This window comes from Clinocottus analis, unplaced genomic scaffold (genome assembly GCF_023055335.1).
Source record: "Clinocottus analis isolate CAN_PGR_092001 unplaced genomic scaffold, fCliAna1.0.p SCAF_18, whole genome shotgun sequence".
NCBI classification, from domain to species: Eukaryota; Metazoa; Chordata; class Actinopteri; order Perciformes; family Cottidae; genus Clinocottus; species Clinocottus analis.
In genome coordinates, this window is record NW_027175909.1 from 9,964,280 (window position 1) to 9,980,706 (window position 16,427).

General features: G+C 40.6%; 1 protein-coding gene across 2 annotated transcripts in view; it reads right to left on the reverse strand.

Annotated features, from left to right (window-relative positions):
• Positions 1-352: 352 nt before the first annotated feature.
• cunh8orf34 (chromosome unknown C8orf34 homolog) overlaps positions 353-16,427 on the reverse strand; it is a 50,459-nt gene continuing 34,384 nt past the window's right edge. For both annotated transcript variants that reach the window (XM_068582298.1, XM_068582297.1), the window contains exons 11-15: positions 10,386-10,512; positions 6,232-6,722; positions 4,515-4,611; positions 1,625-1,663; positions 353-816 (exon numbers count right to left, since the gene is read on the reverse strand). In XM_068582298.1, the coding sequence (XP_068438399.1) occupies positions 809-816; positions 1,625-1,663; positions 4,515-4,611; positions 6,232-6,722; positions 10,386-10,512 (762 nt within the window). In that variant the 3' untranslated portion in view covers positions 353-808. The remainder of the gene's footprint in view (positions 817-1,624; positions 1,664-4,514; positions 4,612-6,231; positions 6,723-10,385; positions 10,513-16,427) is intronic.

Here is a 16,427-nt window from a genome sequence, read left to right on the forward strand (position 1 = left end):
TGGAAGCCGACGTCGCCTGTGTAGCATTCAGACAACCACAGTTTAACTAACACATGCCCAGGCAAATACAGGAGCAATGTAGTCACAAGCCAGAACCGATTTCTGCGTCTCTGTCAGCACCACAGTACGTGTCAGAGACAAGTTAGATGGGTCATGTGTCTGGTGAAGCCAGTATTAAACAGAGTATGTGTTATGACATCTATAGTCATTTAAATTATGACTTTTTTTTTCATATAACCGGACGACAATCAGCATTTTGCATTTCAGTTATGTTTAGTATTTGCATGTCAAAATGAATAAGGATATTCCTGTAAAAAGAAGCACATAACATGAGTCAAAAGAATGGGGCCATGTGAACCAAATGATTTTAATTAATATAACAGCATTCCTTGTGTTCCTTGCACAACTTGCGTATTTGCTATTGGAAAAACACTACATCTTTGAACAGTGCATATCAATAAACGCCTTCTTAACATGAGTATGCGGCCTTCACAATGTGAAAATGCGCGAGGCGTACAAAAAAGAATCTGTCAACAAAAAAATAAATCTGTTTCTGGATTCCACATGGAAGTGCAATAGCATGCTATAAAGCAAACTACAATAAATGGTCCATACTCTGAAGTAATGTTTTGACATTTTATCATACAGTGACATTACAATGTCTATGAAATATCTGTGAAAAAAGTATATAATCTTTTTTTCCCCCCATTCATTTGAGTTAAAAAAATAATTTTCTCTCCACACAAATTCAAAATGTCCAGTGGTTTGCATAATAGTTTGATTGGATCAATGTCTCTGGTCTCCATCACTATAGGCCTGTAAAAAAAAAAAAAGAAAATACACAAACATCAGTCTCCTAGAAACTAAAATCAGACACATTTTACCGCTAATGAGAAAAATAACTCGGGCAATTACTATGAAACAGACTTTTAATATTTGAACATGTCATAGACAAACATGAGGTGGAAAATATAGCCTGGTGCTGCCCAGTGGAGGCTCCGGCGACCATATTTCCCAATAAGTTGTGGGAGAGCAGTGATCGGAGTGACTTAAACAGCAAGCTTTGAGTTTGTGTTGCCTTGGCGATCCTCTCTGATAGCCAAGCAGCAGCAGTCGGCTCTCAGATCTCCCTCCAGACTGGCACGCTGACACTGGGAACTGTGGGCACCTCCAGAGCCACAAGAAGGAGAACCGCAGACAACCTCAAACTAGACAGACTTTCTCCTTCTCCCAAATGTTGAGGCTGAGAGTTGACGCTGTCTGCTGCGTGTAAACTCAGAACCCGAGTGACTTAATGGAACTGGGCAATAGCATTCCTGTCTCCACACATGAGCGGCCTCCACCAATCGCATTGCAGAGCCACTGTGCCCTCCATTTAGCCTGTGACTGTAATTGAATGGGCCATAAATGAAGGTGGAGGCTTCCACAGTAAGTCACCCATTGGTAGTTATGTTGTGGCTCTACAAATGAGGTCATTGACAGACATTGAGGCTCTCTGAACTTAAGGCAACTGCTTACAATAGCAAAATTGGTTTCTGGTGACTCAAATGATACAGCACATTCTGAGGTGAGTCTGCTTCTCTGGGTTTCAAGCTGTGAAGTCCTCAACTGGTCAAATGCTCACCTGAAAACACAGATCTCTTATTGGCGTCGCGTGTACCACCTGTGAAAAAATAAAGATAGAAAATGTGTCTTGTAAGGTCAAAGGTGGCATGAGGACAATGGAATAACTCCATATTTGGGGGAATTTGTTTTTTTTACCTGTCTGCTAAGAGTTATAATATATGCCAAAGCAATACAACTGATTCATAGCATAACATTTCTCCTAGTTTTTTTCCAGCACCGTGACTGGTGTATATGTTTATATACACCAGCCGCAACATTACTGATGCTTCTGCAATAAGTGATTGTGATTATCGGTAGATTAATAAAACAAACTTTCTTTAAATACCGTAAATATTGAGTCCTATAAGCCATCTTGACAGGTGTTAACGCAACATACCGACATAGCTGCTTCCACTGGCCAGTGAATGTCTATGTTGAACTGACTAATGTGCTTATCCACAGCTATGAAGGACAATGGGGTCAGGAGCGGCAAAAGGGACAGACTTCTTTCATCTACATTGTGGTATGTGTGGTCGTACCATTGTGGAAGTTTATAGAATAACAGGAAATAGCGATGGATTTCTCCCCCATTATTCAGCTCTTACCATACACTTGGCGCCAGCTCAGACACATCTGCTGTGACACTGGGAAGTCACTGCGCTAATGAAGTGAGCCCTACTCACACAGTGGATACACAGACGGACTAAAACACCAGAGCAAACCACTTCATGCACAAACATGTTCACACTATTGGCATTTTTTACCTTCCTGCAAGAAGAAAATAAGTAGTTTTTATTTGATTTTGAGTAATTTGGAAAGCTCAGCCTTAAAGTAGGTAGAAAGTAGGAGATGTCTCTGATTGTTTTGTTGGTGGATTTTAATTTGAGTGTTAAGTTGCCAGGATGCAATTCAACATTATCATTTCATTTAAAATTACCCCAAATAAGACTGAAAAATCTGATTAAGGGGAAAGAACCAGTTGAATATCTTACCTTGACAAATGCAAACCCTTGAACGTTTAATACACACGCATGCACACACACACATGCACACACACACAAAGACGTGTGTGTTTTCAGCCAACAATCCTCTGAGATCTTTCTCACGCCAGAAAGTGCTTTGTCACGTCTTGTGGCTGTTGAGTCTCTTTGTTTTTTTTCTTGTCAGTGTCTCTCTCTCAGTGTCTGAGCCGCCTCTAATTCAATGTGTGGCTCGTATCCTTTCTCAAGATGCCATTACCAATGCCCCGGCGTAGAGCAAGTCCCCAGGGGCTATTAGCAACATTTATCCATCTATTTCGCAAGATACACATTTGGCAATGACCCTCTGGAGGAACTTGTCAGAGGGGTTGTATTTCCATGTGACAACCATTTGCCTGCTTGATCTTTTGTGTGACGGGAATTCTTGGGTAATAACGTCAATGAAAGTTGTCTTTTTGAGTCCGACACACTTGATTTTCAGTTTGAGTAGCTGGTGCTGATGTTTTGTTTACTGAGAAAACAGGACAGAGTTCATTTATGAACATTTCTGATTTCATGGCATATACAGTATCATATTTGGACTTCAGAGCTGCCATTTTTAACTCAGTAGTGTTGGGATCTAAAAAAAAACCAATGTCAGTACTATGAATTAATGAATTGTCAGTAGAATTAATGTGGACTTTCATTGTCCCAATATGTTTAGTCATTATGTTTTTAGTTACTTTGTGACCTTATTTATAAAACCACCTGCAATGTTCAGTATGGGTATATATTGCCATTATGTTCACATACGTACATTCATGGTCCACAGAAGATGAACCTTTATCATTGAGGACTGTCTTTACACTTCCAAGTGTTCCTGGTTTGCAAACACTCTGGAAAAATATGAACTTTTGCAGACCGTATCTCATCATAATCAAATTAGAATTACTGCCTCGTAGATGTATGCCTCCGCCAATCAATGAAATTGGAGTCTGTCCAAAATGCCACAACTTCATAATTTTTTATGAATGGGCGTATGGGTTTCCTGTTGTGCCACCATGAGTAGAAATGTAACACTTCAATTACCTCCATTAGTATGACGAAGAATGGCAAAATGATCAGAGTGGTTTGTTCTGTCCAACGTCTTAAAACTACCTTTGGTAAAAATATGTAACACTTACATAAGTTTGTTTTATTTAGTCCAGCTACAGCATAAATTCAGAGAAGAGGATCAGAGAGGTTTGACCATATGTTAATCAATGCTAAGAGAGCATGAATGTAATATTGTGTTAGTGGACCTCAGTGAATTGAGACCTACAAGCCTCTGACAATCAGACCATACTGTCACATATATTTATGTGATTCATGCTCCACAACATTCAAGGAGGTCTGATCTAATTCTCTCCTGTTCAAAGCCAGAGTAATATCCCAGCCAGTACTATGACTGAATTTATGACTTTAAAGAACTGTTCATGTCCATCAACTGGATCGTGATAGAGATATATCTCTCTAACGTGATGCCAGGAAAGGACATTTTATTTGACAACGTTTCCTCCTACGAAACCAGGATTTCACCCAACTGTGAAATATGGAAAATATAATTTGTCATCCCGTGTGCTCCATCTCCAAATTTTACAAGGAATACTAGCACATTAATCTTCATTTTTTAATAGATCTAGAGCCAGTTTAACGGATTAGCTAATCATTGTGGTGACGTGACATTACAGTAATGAAATGTGGCTCATGTCCTGCAAAGAAAAACAACTGTGAGAAGGTAAAAACATTAGCGGGGCAATTTGTCAAATTTCTGGACTGTGAATTGAACTGAAACTCCCAGCAAACTCTCTGGTAAAGGGAACCTGAACGAGGAGATGATGAACAATCAAATGTAGGGTTTAAAATGGAGACACAAGACAGGCGGATGAAAAAAAAATGCAGGTCACTCACTCTTATCCTGTTCAGGAGGCTCCAAGATGTCACTGTCTGTGTCACTGGGAATATTCCACGGCTGTCGGATGGCCTGTAACTGCTGGTAAAACTCATCCTGATTCGGAAAAATAGAGCAGAACCGAAATGATGCAAGACTCCGATAACTCCGACTGAGTCCTCGGCCAAAACTTTAATATATAAATCGGCCAATACCACCGATGCAGAAAGTCCAATCCTTTAAATGACTACATAAGTGGTCAAGAAAGACAAGATCACAAGCATAAGCATCTTTTCTGCACGTCAGTATTCAAAAGGCTTCAGGATTCCTTGACTCTCTTAACAGGCCTCCTAGTCCATCTACACAGGACCAGGTGGCTTCAATAAAAGCAGACTGGGTGCACGAGTGTTTTGGATAATCTCACGAGGTGTCAACTAGCATAACTGTCAAAGCGTATACTGAGGGACTGAAGAATTCCTGCCCACAATTAATAAAGCCTTCAAAAAGGTCTTGTGTTTAACAGCGCCACTGTTAAGTTCATCATGAAAGGAATAAGAGAATGAAATCCCGTTCAAAGTTTTTATGCCAGACTCATTTTTCCCACAATGAAATGCCATCCTACTGTATGGACCTCCATGATTCTTCATTAAACCCCACATGAAGCATGTGTGTGCGTGTGTTTGTGAGAGTATGCACATGTGTGATATTGTGTGTTCTCAGTCATGGTCTTTCTGTGTAAAGCCTCTCATGTTCTACAGCAGCTTTACGTGGACATTGAGCCCATTTGACACTCAGCAAACACGAGTTCACTCTCATCATACAAAGAAATGACAATAAAGTTTGAGTGATTTTTTCAAGTCCATGACCCAAAGTTTATGACAATTTTACTCCATGTTTTATACACTGTGTGTGCACATTATATATTGAATTGCTCAATGAATGGGAAATAGCTCAAACGTAATATGATGCCACACCATGGCCATGGAAGATACCGTCAATTAATGGAATAAATCAAGCTTTTGTGAAATGTGCTTCTGCCAAAAGGGAGATGAGATTATCAATACCACTCTACATGTCTGTATTAAATATGAAGCTACCACCAGTAGACAGTTAGCTTAGCATAGAGCCTAATCAGGGGGAAACACCTACCCTGAATATGTCAAAAAGTAAACAAAATATTATAAAACATATATATGATACACACACAAAAACGCAAGTAGAAAAAAAAGTGGTTTATAGGGGATTACGACGTTTTTTGTCAAGTTACTGGGGACTTGCGGCCACTGTGAAGCAAGCAGCAGGACATGACGCCCTGTGAAACCACAAATTGTAATTTTAACGACATATCATGTGACAACAGCTTTACAGGTGCTAGTTGGCTGATTTTGTTACCTTTTTAGTCTTTAAGCTAACTGTCTTCTGGATGTTGTAGTAGTAGATCATATTTAATGGTCCGATGTTGGAGTGGCATCCATCTTCTCATGTGGTTTTAACGCTCAGCAAGAAAGCCTTAAAACGGACTAACACTCACTAAATTAACCACATTTTTTTAAAATGAGGATCATTCAATTTTTGTCTCAGTGTGATAGAGCCCGCGTGTTGGAAATAATTAACTTTGTGAAGACAGTGCTGCAACAATTCAACTCCTTAACTCTGTAACACCAATATTGCACATATGACAACTAAAAAGAGGGTGTTTTTGATGATAATGGGACGTATCTTAGTTTCTGGTCTTACCTCAGACAGATAGGCCCGTAGGCTGGCACCGAGGCTGTCTGTAGTGCTCAGTCCAGGGGGGGTGAGCAGCGGTCGAAGATGTGTGGGCTGACATGTAGGTGTCACAGGGCGGCTCCGCGACCTTCTGAAGGTCACCTCTTTATGAGCTCCAGGGTTAAAGGTGGAGCGCGTCAGTAAACTATTTGGGGTCAGAGGCCTGCTGGGCGTTCTGGGGGTTTGAGTCCTGCTCCCAGGGTTGCTGGGAGATTGAGTCCGACCCATGACCAGAGAGGTGGGCTTGGGGCTGAGCAGAGGGAGGCCCACACCGCAGGGCTTGCCTGAGAAGCTGCCAGCTGGAGACTGGGGTCGAGAGAGCAGGCTGGTGAGAGGAAGTGTGTCGGGTAGTGTTCTGTGGCGCAGAGGCATGTGGAGGAGACTACTGTGCGGATTATTGGAGCTCCGACTGGTCATCTTCCCTACTTCTGCCAGCTTGGCCAGGTCCTTTTCAACCTCTGGAGGGCAAAGGGGGAGAAAATTATGTATATATTATATTTAACTTAGAGTCAACAGATATAGTTACAGATATTTTTTTCCCCCCACACATTTAAATGACAGTGACAACATACAGTTTTATACTGTATGTACAGTATACAACGACTGTAACACAAATCCCAGAAAAGTCTGCTAAATCAAGAGATTCAACGATAAAGTCAGACTTATTGTTTTTACACTTTCACAGGCTGTGCTATGAGGTTAGTACGTGTCCTACAAGACTGACGATTCACAAACTTTACTGAGCATTAAAGTGGGCGAGACTGCTTGGTTTAATCCTTCTTCTGGGCAATGATGACAATATTTATAGGTCCTGTAAATTGTGGTGAATCCAGCTTCCTCTGTTAGAAAAGGTTCCAAGTTGATATACAGTAAGCATTGCCTGCTAAAAAAAAAGAACACTTTCTTCCTGACAAAAACTCATTTGTTTGCCTCATTGGTAGTCTCAAAAACATGTCTGTTTATGAAAGAAGTGACGCTGCCAACTTCTGCGATCAACATCTGGGTCACTTTTTCCGTGTTTTATGCTTTTGTTAAAATTCTTGGCAATCATGATTCAACAAACCAGTCTGGGAGTTATCATTTGAGGAGGATAATTTGGGGAATGACTCATGTGACGCATGTTTTTCTGGAAAACTGAATATGTGTGACGTTAAATACATTTCAAAAGGAAGCATGACAAGTATTTTTGCAAACTTTGACTCCCTTGTTTTTAAACAAATGGTGCTTTTCTCCTATACAAACAACATTGTCCACGCAAAAATGTGAAGCATATGCTCCTATTCACTGACAAATATCCACGCAAAGTTGAAAACAGCTGGAATACTACCTCTAAATTCAACTAAGACATTACTTCGTTGGTTGGGAATCTATTCAGACTGTTAAGTACACAATCCCTATGGGATAAAATAAAAGTGTAATTCTCTGACATGCATAACTAGTCTGATTGTGTGAAGGTCAACCCTCATAGTGAGATACAATGCAGAGCACATGCTTAGTGCCTTGCCCATGTGCTTAATGCTCTGCACGTGTCTATGTTGCTTTAACTCTCTTACGTTCTCCACATGGTACTTCTCTAAATGTTTGAAAGAAAACTAAAGATACAGGTTACAACTTGGCCTTTCTTGACCTTCCTCTATATGACAGTTGGAAGATAATTCACTTTGTGAATGCTTCAGTATGGAACATTACAAAGCATAGAGAAGCTTTGTTATTTGGTTGATAGTTTGCATGAACAGCTATGTGTGACCATGAGACCTTCTGTAGGGCCAAGTGTCTCTGTATGATGATGATGATGATGATGAGTGAAATAACTACTCAATACGGAAGAAGAATTGGGGGAAATGGAAGTTCCACATATGACAAATTTCCAGTTTGAGCCCACGCACACCAAGTCTTCCACGACTGTTATCGTTATATCGTAAACAGGATATGTTCATTAGTAATCTTTTCCCATAAAATATTTTTATCTCAAGCTATTTACCAGTATAATGATAAACACCACATGTTTTTGTTGTAAGTATCTTCCCTCTACCATAAATGGTTCCTCCTCTTGTGATGTTCTTGTAAACTAGATATTTCCTCCGACTTCCTGGCATTAATGAGTAGCCTATTACTAGCAGCTTTATTTTGAAATTCTGTCCAGTGTTTAACACAGAGATACAAGCCATCTCACAGACACTGATATAATATGACGGCTCCTCGAGATCAAAGAAGGAGCATCAGACTCCACATGGTATAAACCCGTGATAAGTTTTGATTCAGGAAATAAGACGGGGAGAAAATGAGACGAAGAGAGACAGAGAGAGAAAGAGACAAGAAGAAATAGAAACAGATTTAATCTATTAAAGTCTTTGATCAGGCAGCAGAGAATACAGGGCCATAGCACGCTATTCAACTATTCACTCAGAAGTCATGCAAACTTTATCATGTCCCTCCTCTAGAGATAAACTAAAGTGCTAATGACATTTTGTTTGTCTAGAATTTAACTACAGGCTTAAAACAATGTGATATACTCCCTGCCAGGATGAATGAAATACTAATCATTGGATGGATAAAGTAAGTAAAACTATCTAATATAGTGTCACTAAGATTGAGTACTGAACTTAAATACTTTATTGTTTTGCCTTGTTTACTTGTACTTTAATCCCTTATTTCTGGCTCTGAATCAGGACACTTTTTTAAACTTCTGACCAAGTCTTTCTTTAACACATTTAGTAGTTTGGCGTGTTTTGGTAAAATGGAAAAAGGGGTTCAAATATTTTAATATTCCCAAAACTAATGCATCATATTATTAATGATATACTGTAGAACATGCATAAACAATATCCGACCCTACAGCTATCAAATCAAACTCAATTCGATAACAAATTCAGTGAGCTCATTATAACTCATTTGGATAATAGAAGGGAAAAAAAAGTGCACGTGAGCTTCACCATATCCCAAACGGCAGACAAGGAGTGACCGAACCGCCACATAATTGGGGTGACAATATAAGATGAAAAGTGAGGGTCTGGCTCCAAACGTGGAAAGTATTAGCAGCTAATAAAGGCTTGAAAGAGCTGAATTAGCTTGTTGAACAGCTTCATTGAACTGCCTGGTGGGAGTCCGCAACCTGAATATTCACAAACTCAGTGTCGAACAAACTAGAAATGAATGCCATCTGAGGACCTCTGGGGCAACACTGAGTGTACTTCTAACACAAATAGTCCTTTTCGTGCTCCCAAAGCATCAGCGTGTTGTTTTGTTCGACCGGCACGGAAGCAACTAGTGAATTCAGCGCCGATGAGCTGAGGAGATGAGAGTGGCTGCTCCCACTGTTGGATGACAGTAATACGTTCGCAAAGTAGGAACAACATGCTTCAAATAAGTATGGTATGTGAAGGCGATTACAAAGTTGTTACACACTGAAGCTGTCAAACAGAATGGGAGGACATGCATAAACAAACAATGGGCGACACATGATGGTAAATGGCGACGTTCCCTTTGGCCTCCACGCCAGGCTTTCATCTGATTCACAAGTGAATACACACTTAATCATCATGACAACAAAAGCGGTCTCTGAGTCACCCAGACGTCACATATGTCAAAGATGAGCCTTGATCTACATTAGGAATAATTATTTCCAAAACGCCACACAAATTCCATTTGGTCTGAAGCAGTCAGTCTCCGGCACAGTTGAGGTTTGCTCCCTTCCAAATGACTCAGGAGCGCAGAAGTGATTGATTGAACCCGTCAAAAGCTGGAGTTGAAGTATGTTAATTATTTTTAACCATTTTCGCAGGAAGATCAGTGTTTAATTAACGAAGAAAATTCTTTGGCCAAAAATAGTGCATTCTTTAGCTCGACTCTCCTCTTCCCACTCCTCATAAGTGCTGTCTAAACCCCTTTCTATTTCCTAAGTTTCTGCAGTTCAAAGTGTGTGTGTGTGTGTGTGTGTGTGTGTGTGTGTGTGTGTGTGTGTGTGTGTGTGTGTAAATATTTGCAAAGTGTAAACTATATATTCCAAAATAAAGCATTTGATCGGACTTTTCCAGACTATTCATCATTAAAGCCACTAATAAATACACAGACAGACTTAAAGGCACAGCACATAAACATGCGCACCACACAGAAGTGCCTACCAGCGAGCTGTTTGCCCATGTTCTCCAGCTCTTTAGAAAAGAGGGAGTCACCCAGTAGCGGCCCCGTCTGCCCGACAGAGCTCCCACCTCTCACAGCCTTCAGATCAGCCTCCCAGACAGCCTGACGCTAGTTAGTGAGGAGAACAGAAAAGAGAGAAAGTCACATTAGAAGAAAGACCCTTCAATTAACTCTTTATATAATTTTCAGCTATTGCTGGAAATATCTGAGCTATATCTGCTGGAAAAAAGGAGCAATTATTATTTTATAGGCTTTAGAAAAACACAAGAAACCACAGCAAGTGGAGATGAAAGTGTAGAAAGCATGCAGTGCTCTCTGAGTAGTGAATGCGGGTCGCTAGACTGTCGGTAGTGGCTCGGGACATTTTTATTTAACTATCAGTCAATCTATAGGAGCTTGTATACACGCTAGTCTGTTGGCAAAGAGTCTAACAGCAGCACATCTTGCACCAGCAGTTAAGGAAGAATAAATCAGCCGTTTTGGATGGTTCCCTCAGAGCACATGATATTCCTATTATAGTATAAAAAAAGAGATCATATTCCAAAGCATATGAAGGAAAAAAAATGGTACGAGAGCCAGATTGGATCACCTATAGGGGCTGCTTTAGCCTTCCTGGCCAAGTGTATGATTTGACTGACTCAGGTTGCCAAGTCCTTGATGGGACACGAGTGGCCAGATGAGCTGTTAAGCCAATGGACCAAGTGCACATGAGCTTCAAGCACAGGTGAGACATATAATCTGTCAGCCATAGTTCCACCTCCTGTTGAGTTTGGTTTACACTAGATATAACAAAGTTATTTTACAGCCGATGCCAGCACTTACGTCATTCGATTTGCTGAGCACTTAATGAAAGACAGAGTTGACTTGACAAAGTGCTGACACAGAGCAAGGCTCTTGAAGATCTGGTGATATACAGAATACACAGTCTTCCAACAGCATTTAAAGACAAACATGGGATACAGCAGGCTACTCATTTTCTGATTTTAATGAGTCAAAGTGGACCTAAAAGTTGGTTTCCAGATAGGAGGTAGCGTGGAAACAAGAGAAGTTGCGATCCTCTTATAAATGACAGAACATGATTCGCAGGGTCTATGGCATTGATCTTTGTGCCTGTCAGATATATGAGGCGTTCTGTGGCAGCAGAACCACAACACCACAAGCCAATCCTTAATTACAGCCCTCATAAAGAAGCAAGGCGGGTTGAACATTACAACTGAATCCCCTCCCCAACTTTATTCCCTTCACTTTGGTGGTATCCCCCCAAATCCAACAGCATGACATCATCTTGTCCTTCTCTCTCTGGGTCTTCACAGCTCTGGCATACAAGGCCACCAACAGTTTCCCCAAGTTTGTAATCGTTATTATACTGTCGGTCGTTATATTATAATATGTAACAGCTCAGATTCCTTCGGTTCTTTTTACTATGTTTTTTTTTTGAAACGGTCTCTTAAGAAAGCTCAGTCTTCAGGAGACCAGTCGACATGTGGAGATTTACTCTTATCAGCAATGTCCACAGTTTAACATTTTTGCATTTCTCCTGCCCTAGAGCTCGTCTGTCCACCACAGGAAAGGCTGTTCAGTAACCAGGACCATATATATCCCGGAGCCTGCAGACCGAAGGCGATGTTTGGTTGTGCTGTACAGTCCCATGGCAGAGCAACAGGATGTACCGAGTCTGCAAGCAATTCACCTCTCGAGATAACATCAGTAAATAAACAGACATTATAATCAAAACATGACTGTTGTTACCTCAAGTTTGGTGAAGACATACATATTTGCAAAGTCACCTGCAGGACGTGTTTGGCTTACCGGAATAGTGCATAAAAAAAATCATGTGGAAATCAGCAAGGCTCTACGAGACATGGATAGACCCAACAAACAAAACTAAAATGGACTTGATTACACGCTAAGGAGACACAATGGCGTGATGAAAAGTGACGTCCCTTCATCATACTTTAAAGCAGCTATTGTCCTTATCAGCAGCAATGTATGACATGAGCGCAAATGAGTCACATTTCTTTCCCCCTTTGTTTGGATGCCTCGGGTGGATGCTTTAATCTACACAGACAAAGAGCTGAGACGGAATGCCTTTTCATCTCCAAAAAAAAGCAGCAATGACTTATGAGTATATTAATGTCAGTGGCGCAAAACCCAAAACGTTGTATAATGTCCCTCCCAGTATGACAAAACTCAAAAGACCCAAAAGAGAAAAGGGAAAAACCCTCTGGTGATGCTGCTGCCCGCTAACAAACAAGGATCCTGTTTCTGGCAAAATTGATTCCATGTTGAGCGCAAACAAGACAGAAAGAAAGAGGATGGAAGTCTGGAGTTAAATATTTCATAGCCTGCATGTGTGCAGCTATACGTGTGTGGTCAGCAGTAATAATCACCACAATCTGGTTTCTGGTTCAACGTTGCCCTCCGCACAACAAGAGCCGTTTGGGATGTGTGCATGCAGTCTCAGACCTCAAACATGTTTTGAGCCTACTGCTGGCTTTGTGAAGCACAAATGATGGTCTCGCTTGTTGTGGTCAGGCAGAGTATTTTAGGAACCCCCACACACACACACACACAAAGACACGCACACGCCAGGGCATATCTACAACAAAATATAGACACACAGGTGAGCAGCAGCAGTACATATATGTTTTTGTTTAGGCCTGTCAAGTTTGTCTCTATATGGTTCAACGTTCTTAATCCCTATTCCGTTGCAGCAGCCTTATTCACAGTTTTACCTTTTAGTAGGATGACTCTCCCTATGCTAAAGCACCTCGTCTAGCAGTGAAGAAGATCGAAACAGAGACGTACGCATGAAACTGCATTTTTAGGAATTCTGGAAGAATGCCACTTGCGCTTTGCAAAGCCAGACTGATATCTCATGAGCAGAGTTCACGCTCCACGATGTTGCCCAGCAAGTCCTGCTTTTATCAAATAAGCTGTCCAATGAGTTGATATCTGAGTGAAAAAGACAACATCCTGGCAGATGAGAATGATTGGACATGCACATGTGAGAGATAGAGAACATTGAGTATTGCAGCACGGCTTTGCTTTCATCCGAACGAAAACAACACTGTTTTTGATTATCCTGAATTCCATCCCATCCAACCTGCAGGGAGAGTTTATATTGCTTATAGCAAATGAGCATAAACCCCTGGTGTTAAGTCATTTGTTTCCGTTTAAAACATGCTTATGGATATGGAGAGTAAGAATCAACTCTTTATAAGTTCATGTTGTTTTGGCAACACAACCACCAAATAGTTTATGGACAGGGCTCCCAGGCTCATCGGCCAATTACAGAGCGAGCACAGCCAAAAGCAAACAGGATATTGACAATAACACAGTTAGACTTTTATTCAAGCATTACAAAGACAGGTTATATGACATACTGTCTAAATCTCAGTCCAAGAAGAACAGCCAGAGGAAAATAAGTGTCAGGCCAATAAGAGTGCAGATGGGGGGAAAGTAGTGACGGGCAAATGGCTGGATTCTTTTAAGGAACTCATAATGAAAATTTTGAGTGTGTAATAACAGCTAAATTTGAACGACATAAACATAAGCTATAAGCTATAAGCTAGCGTTCAGTCTGAGACTGTATCAACTATAACGAACAATCTGCTGCCAGACAAAAGCCTTCAAACTAGTTGCTATATTTGGCAAAACCTACAAAATGAACGCTAATTAGAAGTAATTCAAAGTAATTAGAACATTTAAATATAAGTGAACTTTTAATACACTCATTGAGATGTAAATGGATTTTGAGAAATATTTGTAACTAAACTCTTGCTCCTTGCTTTTCTGATGTTGCTCTGCCTCTGGAACACAGGCTTAGGTTTAGTTGCTTTTAGGTTGAAATTAAATTATTAAATTGTAGTAAATAAATAAAGAAAAAAAGGAAATATACTAAAAAGAAACCAGAACTCACGTGGCTAACTTTCTAACAATAACTTAGGACATATAGTTTGACGAATGGAGAAAAACCATCAATTAGGAAAATCGGAAAATCCTAAACAAACCTTCCTAGGAAATACAACTGCACTAGAGCTATGCTTTAAAATCACAGAGATTTGCACAGATGATAACCATGCATGCATAACTGTGGAGGTGTGGAGCTGAGACTGGGGCCAAGTATAAAAAGCCGTGCAGTGCATCGGCTGAAACTCTGCCAACATTCTGGTGGAAACAAAAATAAAGCATCACAATGGTTCTGCCTTGTATCACACACATGGCATTGCATTACACTAATTATCTTATTCCTTCCATACAAATGAACAGTTTCCCCTGGCAGATTTTATGATGGTAACACCCATACAACTCTACACAAGCTAAATTTGATTAAAACCTATCACTTAACACTTACAAAGGAAACTATAGAGGGATCGCTTGGAGAATTTGCTCTGGCGATTGCTTTAGGAAAGTATTTGTCTTTATGAGGCAATTATCACCTAAAGGAGCTGGCTGAGGCAGGGGGCCTGCGGACTAATAATGATAACCATTAACAGTGTTTACTTTCCAACATCACCCACCTTTAACTGCCCAAACCAGGGCAATGTCCAATTCAAGGCGTACTCCATTTAATGACATGAAATGTGCTAAATAATAAATTTGACTTCCAAATTTCAATGCTTGAGAAAGTTATGTGCGTCTTTTCTTTAACATGTGTAACCAGGACATAACCAGGGCAGCATGTGAAGTTACAACTGGAAAGGTTTCTACCAATTCAAGGGACACATGCTGGGTTGTCATAAATACGTTGATTAAGAAAAAATAAAACACAGCTACAACAGCTACAGGTCGAGTTACTCCTCAAACTGTATGACTTCGCCCATTGTGTTTTTTCCAAATAAGCTCATAAAAGCATGACTTTTTTTCTCCATACTGTTTAGCGATTGTGGGCCACAAGCCCCCGAAGGGCCAGTTAAACTAACAAGCTATTACAAATTGCATTTGCCTTTCAAAGACAGCCAAACATAAGCAATTAAACACAAAACAGCCACATTAGCTACAGTAGATGACAGAAGACGTTTGCACTTGCGGTTTCCATATGGGATACATTAGTACTCTGTTCTTAAGTGTGCCAGACAGGGCTTAACCTATGGAGATGTGGTGTTCGGTCCCTCGGCGTAAAATAGTGGCTCAATGTGGGTGTGAAGGTCAGCAGTAGGGAGAACGTCACATTTGGCGTGAAGCTAAATTCATCAGCGGAAATCACCGAGCTCGACGTGGCGCGGTGATCAAATTGACATCGTCTATCATCTGGTCACGCCTTCCCTTTTAACTTGAGACATTTGAGAAAATTAGTAGACCAACAGCCATTATAGGTCATAACGTGCACAGTTTCTCTATTTTCTGGATAGTGGCTTGTTTATTCGGCTTAATCCATCAGACTCTTGACTGCAGACTTTGATTCAGAAGGCCCTTCAGTCTCTAAAGGTCTGCTCCCAGTTAGTCTGGAGCCTCTCTGCATCTGCTCCACACACGGAGTAATGCCTCGGCTCCAAACCTCTTTCTTTAAAACATGCCGTAAAAAGCCTTGTCTAACACTTAGATTGGGCAATTATAAAAAATAAAAAAAGGTATCGGCTTTTTTGGGCGGTAATTATACAAAAAGGTACCGGCGTCTTAGCTGACCGCTTTATTAACAGCATGTGAGAGTCTGCCTGTGTCTGAGTCTGGCGTGTACCACATTAGGCCTCTATTTCTTCCCTGAAGCATGTGAGGTTATCACGCCAGCCTGCTATTGAACAAAACTGTGTGTACTCCTGTAACACATAAATATTTAGGTCTATTAAAATCTCTAAATCAGTCTCAATTTCTGTCGCGTCACAAGATATTCTTCTCATTTATTTCTTTCAGATTGCACACAATTACGATGAGAGTGAAGCAAAGTAATATTGGGATATTTCTATCACTTATTCAGCACAATAAACCAACCGTTGTGCAAAATGAAATGCCAGCCTATAGACGGATCCATTTTGTCCTATTAGCGAGAGGCTTGAGGTGTTTTTTTTCCGCTCGATCTCGCA